This window comes from Littorina saxatilis, linkage group LG3 (assembly GCF_037325665.1).
Source record: "Littorina saxatilis isolate snail1 linkage group LG3, US_GU_Lsax_2.0, whole genome shotgun sequence".
Taxonomy (NCBI): Eukaryota; Metazoa; Mollusca; class Gastropoda; order Littorinimorpha; family Littorinidae; genus Littorina; species Littorina saxatilis.
The window spans coordinates 30,237,631-30,254,533 of record NC_090247.1 but is presented as its reverse complement, the minus strand read 5'-3'; the positions used below and the strand labels follow the sequence as shown (position 1 = coordinate 30,254,533).

The window sequence follows — 16,903 nt, the reverse complement described above, 5'->3', positions numbered from 1 at the left end:
ATGACAGTCATTTTGTGACAAATGTTCTTGCCTACAATTCCATACAAAAAAAAAAGCTTTAAATACACTCAAGGACTTGACTCAGCTGACATTGCTAAAACTGCCGAACCGGTATTGAGTATGAGTCTGGCAAAGACCGCACAAACAATCAAATGCGCATTCCTCTTCTAGGACTGGGTGGCCGAGTGGTAACGCACTTGCGCTCGGAAGCGAGAGGTTGCGAGTTCGACCCTGGGTCAGGGAGTTAGCAATTTTCTCCCCCCTTTCCTAACCTAGGTGGTGGGTTCAAGTGCTAGTCTTTCGGATGAGACGAAAAACCGAGGTCCCTTCGTGTACACTACATTGGGGTGTGCACGTTAAAGATCCCACGATTGACAAAAGGGTCTTTCCTGGCAAAATTGCATAGGCATAGATGAAAATGTCCACCAAAATACCCGTGTGACTTGGAATAATAGGCCGTGAAAAGTAGGATATGCGCCGAAATGGCTGCGATCTGCTGGCCGATGTGAATGCGTGATGCATTGTGTAAAAAAATTCCATCTCACACGGCATAAATAAATCCCTGCGCCTTGAATATGTGCGCGATATAAATTGCATAAAATAAAAAATAAAAAATAAATAAATCCCTGTACCCACGAAATACGCGCGATATAAGCCTCATATTGATTGATTGATTGATTGATAGTTAGCGTTCATGTTCACCTCCACTGATCTGTTCAGTTTTTTACGTGAGACAAGAGCAGCCTTCAACTCAGTGCAGTGAAACACATGCCATCAATCAAAAGCCTGACTTTTTTCTGCGCATAAAGCCTGTCCTCCTTAACTGGGCGAAGTCGACTTTGCGAAGTAGGCCTACACTTCGCGAAGCTGGCCGCACTGACGGGGCTTTAGTACTGAGTTTTCGGTAAAGTGAATAGTTTTATACTCTTGTGAATAGTTTTATACTCTAATAGGCCATGAAAAGTAGGATATGCGCCGAAATGGCTGCGATCTGCTGGCCGATGTGAATGCGTGATGCATTGTGTAAAAAAAATTCCATCTCACACGGCATAAATAAATCCCTGCGCCTTGAATATGTGCGCGATATAAATTGCATAAAATAAAAAATAAAAAATAAATAAATCCCTGTACCCACGAAATACGCGCGATATAAGCCTCATATTGATTGATTGATTGATTGATAGTTAGCGTTCATGTTCACCTCCACTGATCTGTTCAGTTTTTTACGTGAGACAAGAGCAGCCTTCAACTCAGTGCAGTGAAACACATGCCATCAATCAAAAGCCTGACTTTTTTCTGCGCATAAAGCCTGTCCTCCTTAACTGGGCGAAGTCGACTTTGCGAAGTAGGCCTACACTTCGCGAAGCTGGCCGCACTGACGGGGCTTTAGTACTGAGTTTTCGGTAAAAGGACTTCGCGAAGCTGGCCGCACTGACGGGGCTTTAGTACTGAGTTTTCGGTAAAGGACTTCGCGAAGCTGGCCGCACGGAGCTTTGTATTGAGTTTTCGGTAAAGGACTTCGCGAAGCTGGCCGCACGAAGCTTTTGTATTGAGTTTTCGGTAAAGGACTTCGCGAAGCTGGCCGCACGGAGCTTTTGTATTGAGTTTTCGGTAAAGGACTTCGCGAAGCTGGCCGCACGAAGCTTTTGTATTGAGTTTTCGGTAAAGGACTTCTTGAAGCTGGCCGCACGAAGCTTTTGTATTGAGTTTTCGGTAAAGGACTTCTTGAAGCTGGCCGCACGAAGCTTTTGTATTGAGTTTTCGGTAAAGGACTTCGCGAAGCTGGCCGCACGGAGCTTTTGTATTGAGTTTTCGGTAAAAGGACTTCGCGAAGCTGGCTGCACGGGGCTTTAGTATTGAGTTTTCGGTAAAGGACTTCGCGAAGCTGGCCGCACGAAGCTTTGTATTGAGTTTTCGGTAAAGGACTTCGCGAAGCTGGCCGCACGGAGCTTTGTATTGAGTTTTCGGTAAAGGACTCCGCGAAGCTGGCTGCACGGGGCTTTAGTACTGAGTTTTCGGTAAAGGACTTCGCGAAGCTGGCCGCACGAAGCTTTGTATTGAGTTTTCGGTAAAGGACTTCGCGAAGCTGGCCGCACGAAGCTTTGTATTGAGTTTTCGGTAAAGGACTTCGCGAAGCTGGCCGCACGAAGCTTTGTATTGAGTTTTCGGTAAAGGACTTCTTGAAGCTGGCCACACGAAGCTTTTGTATTGAGTTTTCGGTAAAGGACTTCTTGAAGCTGGCCGCACGAAGCTTTTGTATTGAGTTTTCGGTAAAGGACTTCGCGAAGCTGGCTGCACGGGGCTTTAGTACTGAGTTTTCGGTAAAAGGACTTCGCGAAGCTGGCCGCACTGACGGGGCTTTAGTACTGAGTTTTCGGTAAAAGGACTTCGCGAAGCTGGCCGCACTGACGGGGCTTTAGTACTGAGTTTTCGGTAAAAGGACTTCGCGAAGTCGGCTTCGGGCTCAATCAAGGGCCGCCTTACGGGGAGTTTGTTTGTGATTAGTTGATGTTTTAAATGACGCCTTTATCAATCTGCTAAATGTAATCAGCAAAATATTCCACTTGACAGTTCAGTCAGTACAGTCAAGTGCAGTGCAGAACAGTACATTACAGTAAGGTACAGTACAGTACATTAAAGTACATTACAGTACAGTACAATGCAGAACAGTACAGTACAGTACTGTATAGTAAAGTACGGCACGGTACGGTACAGTTTTGTAAAGATTTTAGTCAAGCAGTATGTAAGAAATGTTTAGTCCTTTGTACTGGAAACTTGCATTCTCCCAGTAAGGTCATATATTGTACTACGTTGCAAGCCCCTGGAGCAATTTTTTGATTAGTGCTTTTATGAACAAGAAACAATTAACAAGTGGCTCTATCCCATCTCCCCCCTTTCCCCTATCCCATCTCCCCCCTTTCCCTCGTCGCGATATAACCTTCGTGGTTGAAAACGACGTTAAACACCAAATAAAGAAAGAAACGGAAAGACGGCACAGTTCAGCACGGTACAGTAGGCCTACAATGCAGCTACGTCCGCTGTTCCAGTAGACGGAAACTGTGTCTGCAGCCACATATAGACGATCTTCGGGAATAACTGTCGGGTTTGTATGGGTTGTGAAAGAGTGAATAGTTTTATACTCTTGCTTTTATTGTGGCAAATTTCCCCACGTGGACAAGGAGCACGTGTGGAGACAACCCCGTCGCCAGTGACTTGCCTATGATGTCACGTGGGAAAGTTTGCCTCAAGAAAAGCAAGAGTAGTCGCTCTTACATAACCCAGTTATTTCTGTAATTCGTCTATTGTATGTTGGTAAATGCCCAACTGAAAGGAAGCTGTTATACGATGTGAAAGGCTAGACAGATCCGTGTAGGTGACAACGGTCGTATACGCCGTAAGGACAATAACTTTAAACGAAAATGTCTATTCGGAGAGTAACCGGCATACCTGCGCAAAAAGACTTGAAAATGACCACGCTGCGGTCAAGTGATATTTGTTGTTCAATGTAAGCGTGAGCGTATGTCTGTGTGTGCGTAATAAGGGCGAACATCTATCCTTGTGTGTTTGCGTGCGGAAGTGGCTATGATGCTCAGACGAATGCTTGTTTATGGATAAAGATAATAACATAACAACGAAGTAGAATGAACAGTCGTTTATGCATTTGTGTGATTCATTTGTAAACAAAACAGTAAAACTGCATTTTCTCGTATTGCTTTGGTAGTAATTATTGTCGTGATCCAACTCCTGAACACGTTTTTGCATTGGTTTTTTTTATATTCATTAATCTACTAGTAGGCCCTACTACTCAAGTGATAAATTTGCGCACACGCAATGCAACACACATTTTTTATTTGTTCAATTCAATTCCAGTCTAATTTCCGATTTGTCAAAGTCTTAAACAGTTTTAATAAAGCGTGCAAATGAAATCTGTTCATTTCCATGTGTGAGTACGTGCGTGCGTCAGTGTGCCTCATTTTCTGTACATGTTGTAAATTAAACCTGGATCAACAAAAACAACAACAACAGCAGCAACCACAAGAACAACAACAAATAAGTTATTTTCTCACAAGTACGGCAAACACACTATCGCACGCACACACACACACACACACACACACACACACACACACACACACACACACAAGATGTGTGCGCGTCAATAAAATACATTCGAAGCGTAAAAATAACTCCCCCCCCCCCTCCCCATTTAAAACACACAAAAAGACAAACAAACAAACAAACAAACACACAAAAAGACAAACAAACAAACAAACAAACAAAAACAACTTAAAACACCAACGTTTATTCTTTTCAGTCATCAATACATATTATAGCAACATTAATTTATAACATCTTGCAAATTGTAAATAAAAATAAAATGGGTGGCTTGTTTGTGAGTCGTTCCGATCCCTATTATGATTGCAAATGGCACCTCGTGGGTATACGTACAACCGTCGCTATATTTTTCATCTTTCTTGATCAACATTAATACAATTAATCCGCACGTGCACAGCTGGCGTTATCTTATAAACATCATTCGATGCGACTGCTGTGCGGTATACTTGAGTATTGTTAGAAATATTATTCCGCGTGCTATGATTTAGATTACACGATACAGGGTAAATTGTATTATCGCTTCCGTTGCAAAATAACACATGCTTGTTTCATCTCTGTCCTTTACAGAAGATGAACGAATAGAAACTTAAAGCTCACGTTCTGTCGTCACCAAAGTGAGTGCGATGAGAGGGTTTGGGTTTGTACGGAAATGGGGGGGGGGGGGGGGGGGGGGGGGGAGGGGAGGAGTCCTCGTATGAGAGAGAAACTAACATAGAATATATGTTAAATAACATTTCACTCTGCAAGTTATTAACAAAACCACAAAAACACAAAGGCCGTATCCAACGTTACCGTATGCTGGTATAGTACAATACTGAAACATGACGGAACCAAAATTCCGCTGTACTGAACATTTTTCTTAAACGAACCGTACCGTATGGTGGGGGATTGGGGGCACTATAATAACGAAAACATTAATACATGGGAATGTTGGAACAGTTTTTATATACATGACATTGTATTATGTCTCTTCTGAGTGCGTAAGCTTACTCGTTCTACTAAAAGGGGCACACATAATAAACACGGTGTTTAAATGAACACTTGTGAACACTATTTGTTTATAATGTGAACACTTGTGGACGCTATGTGAGCTATTTTCACCGGCAGAACTATGTACAAGGTCACAAAGTGTTCAAAACGTGTTACAGAAATATGTTCAAAACGTGTACACTTCTGCATATAGTGTGGCCGGAAAAGCATGGACAAGGACTCAGAGGGGAAACAGACATTTTGTCCAGCCCTTGGGTTCGCTACTATGCCTTCCGTAGATGTGGTTCTTGATGTTGTGGGCTCCAGGGCTGAGTAGCACGGAGCGAAACTGGGTGTCACCCAACTGGACGGGAAACAGCTGCGGGGTCTGATTGATTGAAATCACTAAGAAATCTCAATTTCAACCAATCCGACCCCGCGGCTGGGTTCCTCCGGGCCATTTGGGTGGCATCCAGTTTCTCGTCGTGAATCAATTCTGCAAAACATATCAGCGTCAGACAAACTCCACAGGTTGGGTAATCAATGGTTTACAAGAAATCAACTGCCCGCACAGTCTTGTCTACAGCGTCCAACATGAGCACAGCGAGGCACACATGCCACAAGAACTTGGTGGCTTTTGCCTTGATCTATGGGGAAACTAAATTGGGACTCTGTCCGCGCGACCGAATTACAAATCTGACAAAATGCGCAATCATTCTTAACGCAAAAAAAAGTATAAGAAATCTCACACATGAAAGGTTTATAGATTGTGTGATGCAGACCACAAGTCTCAGTCTGCAACTTCAGTTTCTTTCTCCGAATCTGAACGTATCAGAAGAAAAAGAAACCACACACGTATCAGGTTTAAAGCTTTTGTCACGCAGTCCACGAGTCTGCCTGTGCTGCTTTAGTTCTGTAGAAGTCGGCACGCCACATAGCCTACATCTTCATTGCACTGTATAGTTAGCCTAAATCCGGTGTCCATGTCACTCGTATGGTTTAAACAAAACTTTATTTAATTTGTGTATCGTGACAGATATATACAAAATGTAGCATTGAGGATCCGAACTCAAGCGCAAAGCTTATATTAACGAATCCAAGTCACTCGTATCACCTAGCCACAGAATCAAACATGTATAAATTTGCTGCTTTCTGAACTTCTTCTGAGTAATTTCTGGTACTTCGGTGGTCCTGTCATTCCTCTTCTTCATCATCGAGTTCTTTCAGAAACAGAAAATCCCTGACAGACGGCGGCACTGGCAGCTCCTGCAGGTCGTGATACATGTGGTAACCGAGGTGATGACGTATCCACATCCGGCACGTGCAGCGCAGAGACATGACGTCACGCGCGCGCAGCAGCCAGTGATCCAGGTCGGCCTGGCTGAAGAGCTTCTCCGCCTCGGGCTGCGACAGACACTCCCTGAGGTGCACCATGTCGTAGCCCGTCAGGATGAAGAGTTTCAGCACCTTGACCAGCCCTTTGGAGAAGGCCAATCTCACTGGGCACGCTTCGTCCGTGAAGCAGTCAGGACAGCAGAAAGTGTCCACCTGACTGTTCGCTCGCAGGAGGAGTTTCACAACGTCCACTCGCCCGTTGGAGACGGCGTACCACAGCGCGGACCTCTGCTGCTTGTCGTACAAGTTCACGTCCGCCCCGGCGTCGATGAGGTCTGGGATGCACTCAGCGTGTCCCTTGTAAGCCAAGAGGTGCAGTGGCGTTCTCCCGGTGTCGTATTGGGCCAGGTTGACGTCACAGCGTCCGGTGGCGGTCAGGGTTCGAACCACGTTGGAGAGGCCCTCGGCGGCTGCCGCGAATAACGGCGTGGCTCCGTCCTCGTCCCTGATGTTAAGGTCCGCCCCTTTGTCCAGCAGAAGCTTGACCCCCGTGGCCGTCTGGCTGGCGTAGTGCAACGCTGTGCGGCCTGACGCGTCCTGCACGTCCACCGCACACCCGCTCTCCAGCAGCAGCTGTGGATGAGAGAGAACGGCATTGCTGGTGAGTTAGTTCCAGACTCTCTTTATGGTAGAGGGTTCTCAGTGAAAGGACTAGTTCAGACTTGTACACATTGTTCAAGATCTGGGAGTTGATCAGGAATTGCGAAACATCGTGGTGTGCTCAACACATGGGGGAGAAACATGAGAGAATTGTGAGTGGGGGTGGTTCTTTTTTAGGGGGTGGGTGGTTTTCAGTATCAAAGAAGAAAGTAAATAAGTGTAGGATACTTTTTTGGGGGGCCGGGGACAGACAATAGCCAACGGTTGATTAGAGAAGAAACCCGAGAACAAGAACACGGTCAGTACAAAAGCAGCGATCACCTTACACCAGAAGCACAAAACATACCACCACCCCCTCACGAGCACTGACCATCTCACCCACCATCACTAGCACCACTCACACAACCACCACCCCACCTTAAACCATCCCATCCCACCAACTTTACATCACAGCTTCCCTCACCTGAAACACACCATACCGCTTGCCCCTCACTGCCAAAATCAACGGCGTACACCCAGTTCCATCTTTCACGTTGATGCTGGCGCCATATTCGATCAGGACCCGTAAACACTCCTCGTATCCAAGTCTCGCCGCTAGGTGGCAGGGCGTGATCTTTCCCGAGGCGCTACGGAGATCCACGAGATTTCGCGGACCGACTTTGGCGAGAAGTTTGGTGGCGGCGGGTTGGTTGTGCGAGATTGCCACGTGAAGAGGCGTGTTCTGACTGCTGTCTCGCGCCTCCCCCACCTCCACCCCCGCCCCCATCAGAGCGTGAAGGACCTCCACGTGGCCTGAAAATGAAGGAGATGAAACTTGATCAGTGAAATAGTTTGTACGTTAATTGTACCAAAAACTCCGCATCGGCCTGCGGAACTGACAACCAGACAACTGAACATCTGCAGCGAGTTGCATTGGAATAAGCGCGCTTTTCTACGCTCGGATTGGTCCATGCAACGATTCGTAACGAACCAGAGAGCTTCACGATGGCGACGAAACGGCGACAATGATGCAAGATTATGAATAAAAGTTTGACTACTTGAGCTAGCAGACGATTCGGTTAGTGAAATAGTCAGACAGAACGTCATTATGCGAGGAATGCAAGCTGTCACAAAGTCCCACACGGGCGGCGAATCAGCCTGGTTAAGACACTGTTTTACATCATCTCGTAAGCAGCAATGTCAGCAAAAGTGTTTTTGGTCTCCGAACGAAAACACCGCGAGAAGTGCAGACTAAACACTTTTTTTTTCTCCCCCCAAAAGCCTGTAGGCCTACGTAGCCTTCGGAGAGATGTGTTGCACAGGCGAAGCTGGGCAATCATGATGCCGCAGGATGGAAAGACTGACGAAAAACTGCTGCTCTACAGCATGTATTATACGGGGGCGAAGCCGGCTTTGGATGATGGGGTTTAAACAAAAACAAAAAAAATGGAAAATAACAGAAATACCACAGTGCTGTTCACATGACAGACTTTTCATAATTTGTCCACCAACTTTAGTTGGTTTGAAGTCGCACAGGAGTCGCTTGGACCAAGTCGGCAAAAAGTTTGCCCCGTAACTGATTTAAACGATCCCGACGATTTTGTCCCGATTTAGTTCCGATTTAGCAGCGACTTGAAAACTCAGTAGAGCGCTTATCGACTTGGCAGCAATTTACAAGCGACTTGAGACATACTCTTATTATCAATTATTTTGTTTTAGCTCTAGCCAAAAAAACCAAAACAATGTCGAACTACGACCGGACAAGCACGCATGCGTAAGTCGCCTGATAATCTTTGCTTAAAAAACTGAGCGTTAGCGCTGTTCACTTGGGCAGCGATTTTGAACCGCCGACTTGATTTTGAAAGAAATTGTTGAAAGTTGGTGAAAGTTGGTTGTAAGTCATTAAATGTAAGTCAGTAAACAGACAAGGGATCAAGACAAGTGGAATACGACGTGAAAATATATAGTAACGATTCCGAATCAAGTCGGTTGTCATCGTTTATAATGTAGCAACTCGACATTAGTTCTTTTTAACAGGTGACGCATCTTTGGCACACACAAAAACCTTAGGAGGAATTCAAAGAAATCCAAACGCTCCAAAATTCAGAAACAAAAAACAAGAATTTTAGGTTATTGGAACGTTGACAAAAAAAAGTTACATTTATAGTATGTCGACCCAGTGGTCTTTTAAGTGGACACACTGATACAGCCAAACACTTATGGTACAAGAAATTAACTTATCTCAAATCGCCGATGAATTTCGCATGCAATATGCCGGAGAGGCAATAATCAATGACGAAATAAAATGAAGAGAAATTAAAGAAGAGGAATTGAAAGAAGCTTCTATCCAGGAAACCAATATCCAAACGATGCATACACTAGACAAAATGACATAACCCGTATGCACACTGACCGAGCTGAGCAGCGAGGAAGAGAGATTGGTGTAGTTCGCTTGGTGCTAGGGCTTGAGGAACGGCCAGGTAGATGCTGATCAGTCGCGTGCTTTTAGTGCGCACCGCTTCTAGGAGGCTGTGTTATAGAAAATAAAATTGTTGCTTCCATTAAAAGAACACTCCCTCTCGTGTGTGTATGCGTGCCAGTGTGTGTGTGTGTGTGTGTGTGTGTGTGTGTGTGTGTGTGTGTGTGTGTGTGTGTGTGTGTGTGTGTGTGTGTGTGTGTGTGCATGTTTTCTTCTTCTATCAACCTTCCATATATAGATAATGAGATCAAGTTATTTTAATTCCAAAACGACAAAATACCCAGATATAAATAATGAACAAAATAATAAAGGTACATCAATAAATGAAGAAAAAATGGTAATACAAAAAAAATCAGGAAGAATGATCAAAGATCGAACAAAAATACATCGCAAGGCAACACACATCACTGAATTTTCTTTGGAAGCTGGTACATGCATCAAATGTCGACGATTTTGCATGATTAATAAACCCGGTACGTGCAGAGGAATTGCCCAAAGGTCTAAATTGCGGTCAAAGAGAAACAACTGTTAAAATGACACACGTCTTGGCGACGCGCACAGGTTTAAGAGTTGTCTCTCTTAGACCGCAGCGGAGCCACATTTCACGTGTTAAACCTGGTCGACACTGACCTGACTGTCTGCACGTTAGCCGCTACAGACATTTCAAAACACTCACCTGAAATATTAGGGGAGCCAGAGAGAACTTATAGACTAGCATCGTCGCAAAGATGATGATAAAAAGAACTGAGATTAGAAGAGGTCGTTTCAGTCTCGGTTCACAGTGTCTCGGCACTGGGACCGCACACACTCAAGTCACACGTGACACGCGCACAGAAACCGGCTGAGTCTGCAAAGTTCACAGAATGGCGGTTCAGTCTAGGCTTATAGACATGCAGGCAGCAACCCGGCGACTGACAAAACTCCACACTGACAGAAAGACAAGAAACAAGAAACCAAGTTCACCTTGATCCTCAGCAATATCATCATTCAGGTGTTCAGACTTACCTCGTCATGTTGCGACGCTTTTATATCTACCCCACTCCTCCGCTCCCATCCGTGTCAGTCAGTCGAGGCTGCGGATTTCCACCTCCGTAGACACGGCCCTAGTTCCAGAAGGGCGAAGTAAGGGGTTGGCACAAATCCCTTGTACCTGTACCCCCTCATTCCCCTCTCTCTACGCACACACACACACACGCATACGCTACTCTCAGCGTTCGGTGCTCTACCTCTCGCGATCGGTGCACATCCCCTAAGCCGCGTGTGCAGCCCATTAGGTCAAAGAGCGCACGTGCTGTGTCTATGTGTACAGGCGTTTGCTATTGTATATTACTTGTATTATATTCCCGGGTACTGACACATTTATGAACAAAGCAGAAGGAAGAGCTTTTTTGTCTGTCCATGCTAACAGGTTAGCGTTTGCTATTGTATATATATCATTTGTATAAACATTTATGAACAAACTTGGCAGAAGAAAGAGATTTTTTTGTCTGTCAATGCGAACAGGTTCAGTAGCGGCGTTTGCTATTGTATATCATTTGTATTATATCTATTCCTCTAACGAATTTCCGGCTGAACAAAGAGGACGAGACTGAGAGCTTTTTGTCTGTCAATGCAAACAGGCCAGCTGTATTGTTCAATCACTGAGATTACGGACGGCTGCTTTTTTAAATCACGGTCATTGTCTGTCGCGCCACAGACACACGAACAGTGCCAAAAGATTTCTAGTCGGACATGTTGTGCTGGCGAATTGCATGTTCTCGGCTCAGTCCAAGACCGCTTTAGTATTACAGTAGACTCCGCTTAATAAGGTCACCTTGGTGCAGGACAAAAGTGGCTATATTAAGCGGGTGGATTTAATAAAAGCATAAGCATAAAACATAAGGACAAATCCGTGCAGTCAGAAATTGGCCTCAAAAAGCGGGTGGCTTTATTAAATCTTATTAAGCGGATTCTACTGTATATCATAGTGGCCTTCTTCTTCTTCTTCTTCTTCTTCTTCTTCTTCTTTTTATATTTAGTCAAGTTTTGATTTCTTCTTCTTCTTCGTCTGCCAACAACTATTAATAAAGCACGTACAGTTCAACAAGTTATTTCAAGCGGCTGTTTCGAAAAAAACACTTTTCTTCACACGCTACCCGGCTGTGCGAGTGTGTGTGTCAAATGCAGACCATGTGCTTTGCCTCTTCTCTTGCCAAAGGAATGGAGATGACAGGTGTAACTAGGTGTGTGCATGAACTATTCCGGCGTGAACAGGTATTCAGCGCATTAACAGATAAGCAGTGATGCAGGCAGGCTTCGGAAGATGATTAATGCAATTAGGGTTTTAAGTTAAACTGGTGCAGCTCCGTACGGCCAAACGAGAAGGGATGAGCACCCGAGATGTTGTGTCAATACGGACTTCGAAAACAAATGATCTCATACAGGAACGGTTTGCACTTTTAACTAAACAAAACGAGCAACTGAGATTATTTTGGTGAGCACAAATCGCAAAATCAAAATCAAATGATGTCACTGATACAGGAACGGTGCCAACTATAAACTAAACAAAACAAGCAGCCGGGAATGTTTTTCAACGCAGACTTGAAAAACAAATGATCTCATTTAGAACTGTGGGAACTATAAACTACCCAATGAATGCAATCGAGAAGTTTTTCAAAACACGAAGATCAAAAACAAATGATGTCATATATGGATCGTTGAGAACTATATACGACAACCATCCCTCCCTTGCGGTGGCCCTTTTCATTTTTTTCTTTCTTTTCAGTTTTGTCTCTTTTTTTTCCCCAATCTAAAGTCGGGGTCAAACCCGGGAACATGCTCCTAATGGTTTTACCGTGAGGGCGTTAAACATTACTTATCATCATATAAACTCAACAAAATTAAACAAGCAACCGAGAATGTTTGTCAAAGCAGACTTGAAAAAACAAATGATCTCATTCAGAACTATAAACAAAACAAAGAATGCAATTGAGATTATTTTTAAACACGAAAATCAAAAACAAATGGAACGGTGTGAACAATAAACAAAGCAAAACGAGCCCACTGAGGTTGTTTTTTAAGCACATAAATGAAAAACAAATTATGTTATACACAATGGTGTAAACCATAATCTAAGAAAGCAACCGATAATTGTTGTTGTTGTTGTTGTTGTTGTTGTTGTTGTTGTTGTTGTTGTTGTTGTTGTTCATGTTGATGATGTTTTGTGTGTGTGTTTTTGTTGTTAGCGCGGAGATAAAAAAAACCAACAACAAATGATGTAAGACAGGAACGATGTGAACTACAGTGTATTTATACGGTGTGAACAATAAACAAAGCAAAATATATTCTAATGATACTTTCGAGGCGACCCTGTAACAATGTGTGTGTTTGTGTGTTTGTTCTGTTTAAACCAGTCTTGATCTAAGGACTAAGTCCGGTCGAGAATAAAAGCTGGTTCTTGTATATGACTGTGTACGTAGGTGTTAGTTGGAGTGCCTTGGAGAATGATGAGCATATGAGCTTGCGGTGATCATCCTTTTTTGAGGATGAAAGTCGCTTGTTCATTTCAATGCTTGTTATTCTCTCAGGTGCCAGGAGAAAAGGTTCCGTACAACTCTCGCTTACTCTATTACACATGTCGTATGCATTAAGAGCGATTACTTCCCTTTGGTTATTTGATATCTTAACATCGCTCTGCCTCATTCTGTTTGAGAATCAAATATAAACAAATCAAAGAAAGCAACCGAGATATTTTGTGTTCGCACGGAAATTAAAAACCCAAATGATGTCATACAGGAAGGGTGTGAACTAAAAACTTAACAAAACGAGCAACTGAGGTTGTTTTGTAAGTCACAGAAATAAAAGACAAATTATGTCACACAGGAGCGATGACGAACGAAAAGAAAGAAAAAAATACAGGAACGGTGGAAACTAGAAACTAAACTAAACTAAACTAAACTAAACTTAACTAAAGTCAAGTCAACTCAACTCAACTCAACTCAAGTTGAACAAGTTAATTCTAATCAACTCTACTCCACTCCACTCCACTCCACTCAACTATTAAACAAGTCGCGGAAGGCGAAAATACAACATTTAGTCAAGTAGCTGTCGAACTCACAGAAGGAAACTGAACGCAATGCAACGCAGCAAGACCGTATACCCGGAGCATCGTCAGTCCACCGCTCGTGGCAAAGGCAGTGAAATTGACAAGAAGAGCGGGGTAGTAGTTGCGCTTAGAAGGATAGCACGCTTTTCTGTACCTCTCTTCGTTTTAACTTTCTGAGCGTGTTTTTAATCCAAACATATCATATCTATATGTTTTTGGAATCAGAAACCGACCAGGAATAAGATGAAAGTGTTTTTAAATTGATTTGGACAATTTATTTTTGATAATAATTTTTATATTTTTAATTTTCAGAGCTTGTTTTTAATCCAAATATAACATATTTATATGTTTTTGGAATCAGAAAATGATGGACAATAAGATGAACGTAAATTTGAATCGTTTTATAAAAAACAATTTATTTTACAATTTTCAGATTTTTAATGACCAAAGTCATCAATTAATTTTTAAGCCACCAAGCTGAAATGCAATACCGAAGTCCGGGCTTCGTCGAAGATTACTTGACCAAACTTTCAACCAATTTGGTTGAAAAATGAGAGCGTGACAGTGCCGCCTCAACTTTCACGAAAAGCCGGATATGACGTCATCAAAGACATTTATCCAAAAAAAGAAAAAAACGTTCGGGGATATCAATCTCAGGAACTTTCATGTAAAATATCATAAAGATCGGTCCAGTAGTTTGGTCTGAATCGCTCTACACACACGCACGCACACACACACACACACACACACACACACACACACACACACACACACACACACACACACACACACATACACCACGACCCTCGTTTCGATTCCCCCTCTATGTTAAAACATTTAGTCAAAACTTGACTAAATGTAAACAAGTCGCGTAAGGCGAAAATACAACATTTAGTCAAGTAGCTGTCGAACTCACAGAATGAAAGTGAACGCAACGCAACGTTAACGCAGCAAGACCGTATACTCGTAGCATCGTCAGTCCACCGCGCACGGCAAAGGCAGTGAAATTGACAAGAAGAGCGGGGTAGTACTTGCGCTGAGAAGGATAGCACGCTTTTCTGTACCTCTCTTCGTTTTAACTTTCTGAGCGTGTTTTTAATCCAAACATATCATATCTATATGTTATTGGAATCAGGAACCGACAAGGAATAAGATGAAAGTGTTTTTAAATTGATTTCAAAAATTTAATTTTGATCATAATTTTTATATTTTTAATTTTCAGAGCTTGTTTTTAATCCGAATATAACATATTTATATGTTTTTGGAATCAGAAAATGATGGAAAATAAGATGAACGTAAATTTGGATCGTTTTATAATTTTTTTTTTTTTTTTACAATTTTCAGATTTTTAATGACCAAAGTCATTAATTAATTTTTAAGCCACCAAGCTGAAATGCAATACCGAAGTCCGGGCTTCGTCGGAGATTACTTGACCAAAATTTCAACCAATTTGGTTGAAAAATGAGAGCGTGACAGTGCCGCCTCAACTTTGGCAAAAAGCCGGATATGACGTCATCAAAGACATTTATCAAAAAAAATGAAAAAAACGTCTGAGGATATTATACCCAGGAACTCCCATGTCAAATTTCATAAAGATCGGTCCAGTAGTTTAGTCTGAATCGCTCTACACACACACACAGACAGACAGACAGACAGACAGACAGACACACACACATACACCACGACCCTCGTCTCGATTCCCCCCTCTATGTTAAAACATTTAGTCAAAACTTGACTAAATGTAAAAATGTACGTAACACCGTTTACTGACGACAGCCTTTTCCATAGAGAATCATGCCATCTTCGTCATTTTGTTTAAAGGCATACTAACGCACTCCCGTGTTTACAAAGTGTAGTTTGCCCACAATCGATGTCAAACGCACCATAAGACCATATAATGACGATACGTCACCATGCGCGGACCATAATACATGCATTACAGCTTGTTCTAGCCTCTGAAAAAGTGAGGATGTCAACAAAGCCGCGGTGTTCTCTCCCTTGCATCAACGTTACATGTGTTGCCAAATCTATAAATAGGACGATCCAGATCAAAATGAAAATTCAAATATCTCAACATTTAAGGGGTCCTAGACCACAATATTTTGCAGGGAACTTAATTTAGTCTGTCTCCAGCTGTTGGTAAAGCAATTAGCGTGTATAGTCATCGAGTACATATGGCTTTTAAAGTTTGTTTGTTTGTTTGTTTGCTTAACGCCCAGCCGACCACGAAGGGCCATATCAGGGCGGTGCTGCTTTGACATTTAACGTGCGCCACACACAAGACAGAAGTCGCAGCACAGGCTTCATGTCTCACCCAGTCACATTATTCTGACACCGGACCAACCAGTCCTAGCACTAACCCCATAATGCCAGACTAAATATAAAAACACCTCCAAAAAACAAGAAAGTTATTGGGATGCTTAATTTTGACAAAACTTAACATTAACAAATACGTCGCGGACTTGATGGTCTTGATGGTGGACAGACAAAATAACAATAAACTAATAATATTTGATTGTATGTAAATAACAATAAACTAATAATATTTGATTGTATGTCCACTATCAAGTGCATTTAGTCGACGTAAGTTTGTGAAAGTCTCGTTTTATCAAAAATTAAACGTTCCAATCACTAAACTGTCTTGTTTTTTGATTCTTTGATTTTGGAACGTTAGCAGTCTTTTTGTTTGTTTGTTTGTTTGTTTGTTTGTTTGTTTGTTTGCTTAACGCCCAGTCCACCACAAAGGGCCATATCAGGGCGGTGCTGCACTAACCAGTCCTAGCACTAACCCCATAATGCCAGACGCCAGGCGGGGCAGCCACTAGATTGCCAATTTTAAAGTCTTAGGTATGACCTGGCCGGGGTTCGAACCCACGACCTCCCGCTCACTGGGCGGACGCCTTACCACTAGGCCACCGTGTTGCGGTATCGTTAGCAGTCTATCAGTATTTGGATTTAAAGGCACAGTAAGCCTCCCGTAAACCATCATTAAAGGCACAGTAAGCCTCCCGTAAACCATCACAGAGCTCCCCGAGCGTCTACATACAGTACAAGCATACTTCCATTTAAACGCTCACCGAACGGGAACATCCTGGCTGCTTTCTGTCGAGCGTGAGAAATTTTCAAAGAATTTATTTTCGTGGACTTGGCCCTTTACAACAATGGCGCCTCGTTTTGGTGCTGGACGGCTGTTATGAATATCCCGGAAATCACGCCCGGACAGTAAGCCTCCCGTAAACCATCACAGATACTGTCAGGCTTTTACACACAGTACAAACACC

At 43.0% G+C, this 16,903-nt stretch overlaps 1 protein-coding gene across 1 annotated transcript; it reads right to left on the bottom strand.

The window, feature by feature from the left end:
* Window positions 1-4,791: 4,791 nt before the first annotated feature.
* On the bottom strand, window positions 4,792-10,643 carry LOC138962099 (ankyrin repeat and SOCS box protein 3-like). The gene is made up of 4 exons (XM_070333817.1): window positions 10,544-10,643; window positions 9,473-9,588; window positions 7,544-7,872; window positions 4,792-7,053 (listed from the first exon to the last, which is right to left on the bottom strand). Exons 1-4 carry the CDS (start codon window positions 10,549-10,551, stop codon window positions 6,280-6,282), a joined length of 1,227 nt encoding a protein of 408 aa, XP_070189918.1. The 5' UTR covers window positions 10,552-10,643; the 3' UTR covers window positions 4,792-6,279.
* Window positions 10,644-16,903: the final 6,260 nt, after the last annotated feature.

What these genes read in the sequence shown, in the direction of transcription:
- LOC138962099 (XM_070333817.1), bottom strand. An exon ending in CTTCCTCGCTGCTCAGCTCG is followed by an intron (nt 7,873 to 9,472) that starts GTCAGTGTGCAT and finishes CTTCATTTTCAG; the next exon opens with GCCACGTGGAGGTCCTTCAC. An exon ending in AGCGGTATGGTGTGTTTCAG is followed by an intron (nt 7,054 to 7,543) that starts GTGAGGGAAGCT and finishes TCTCATCCACAG; the next exon opens with CTGCTGCTGGAGAGCGGGTG.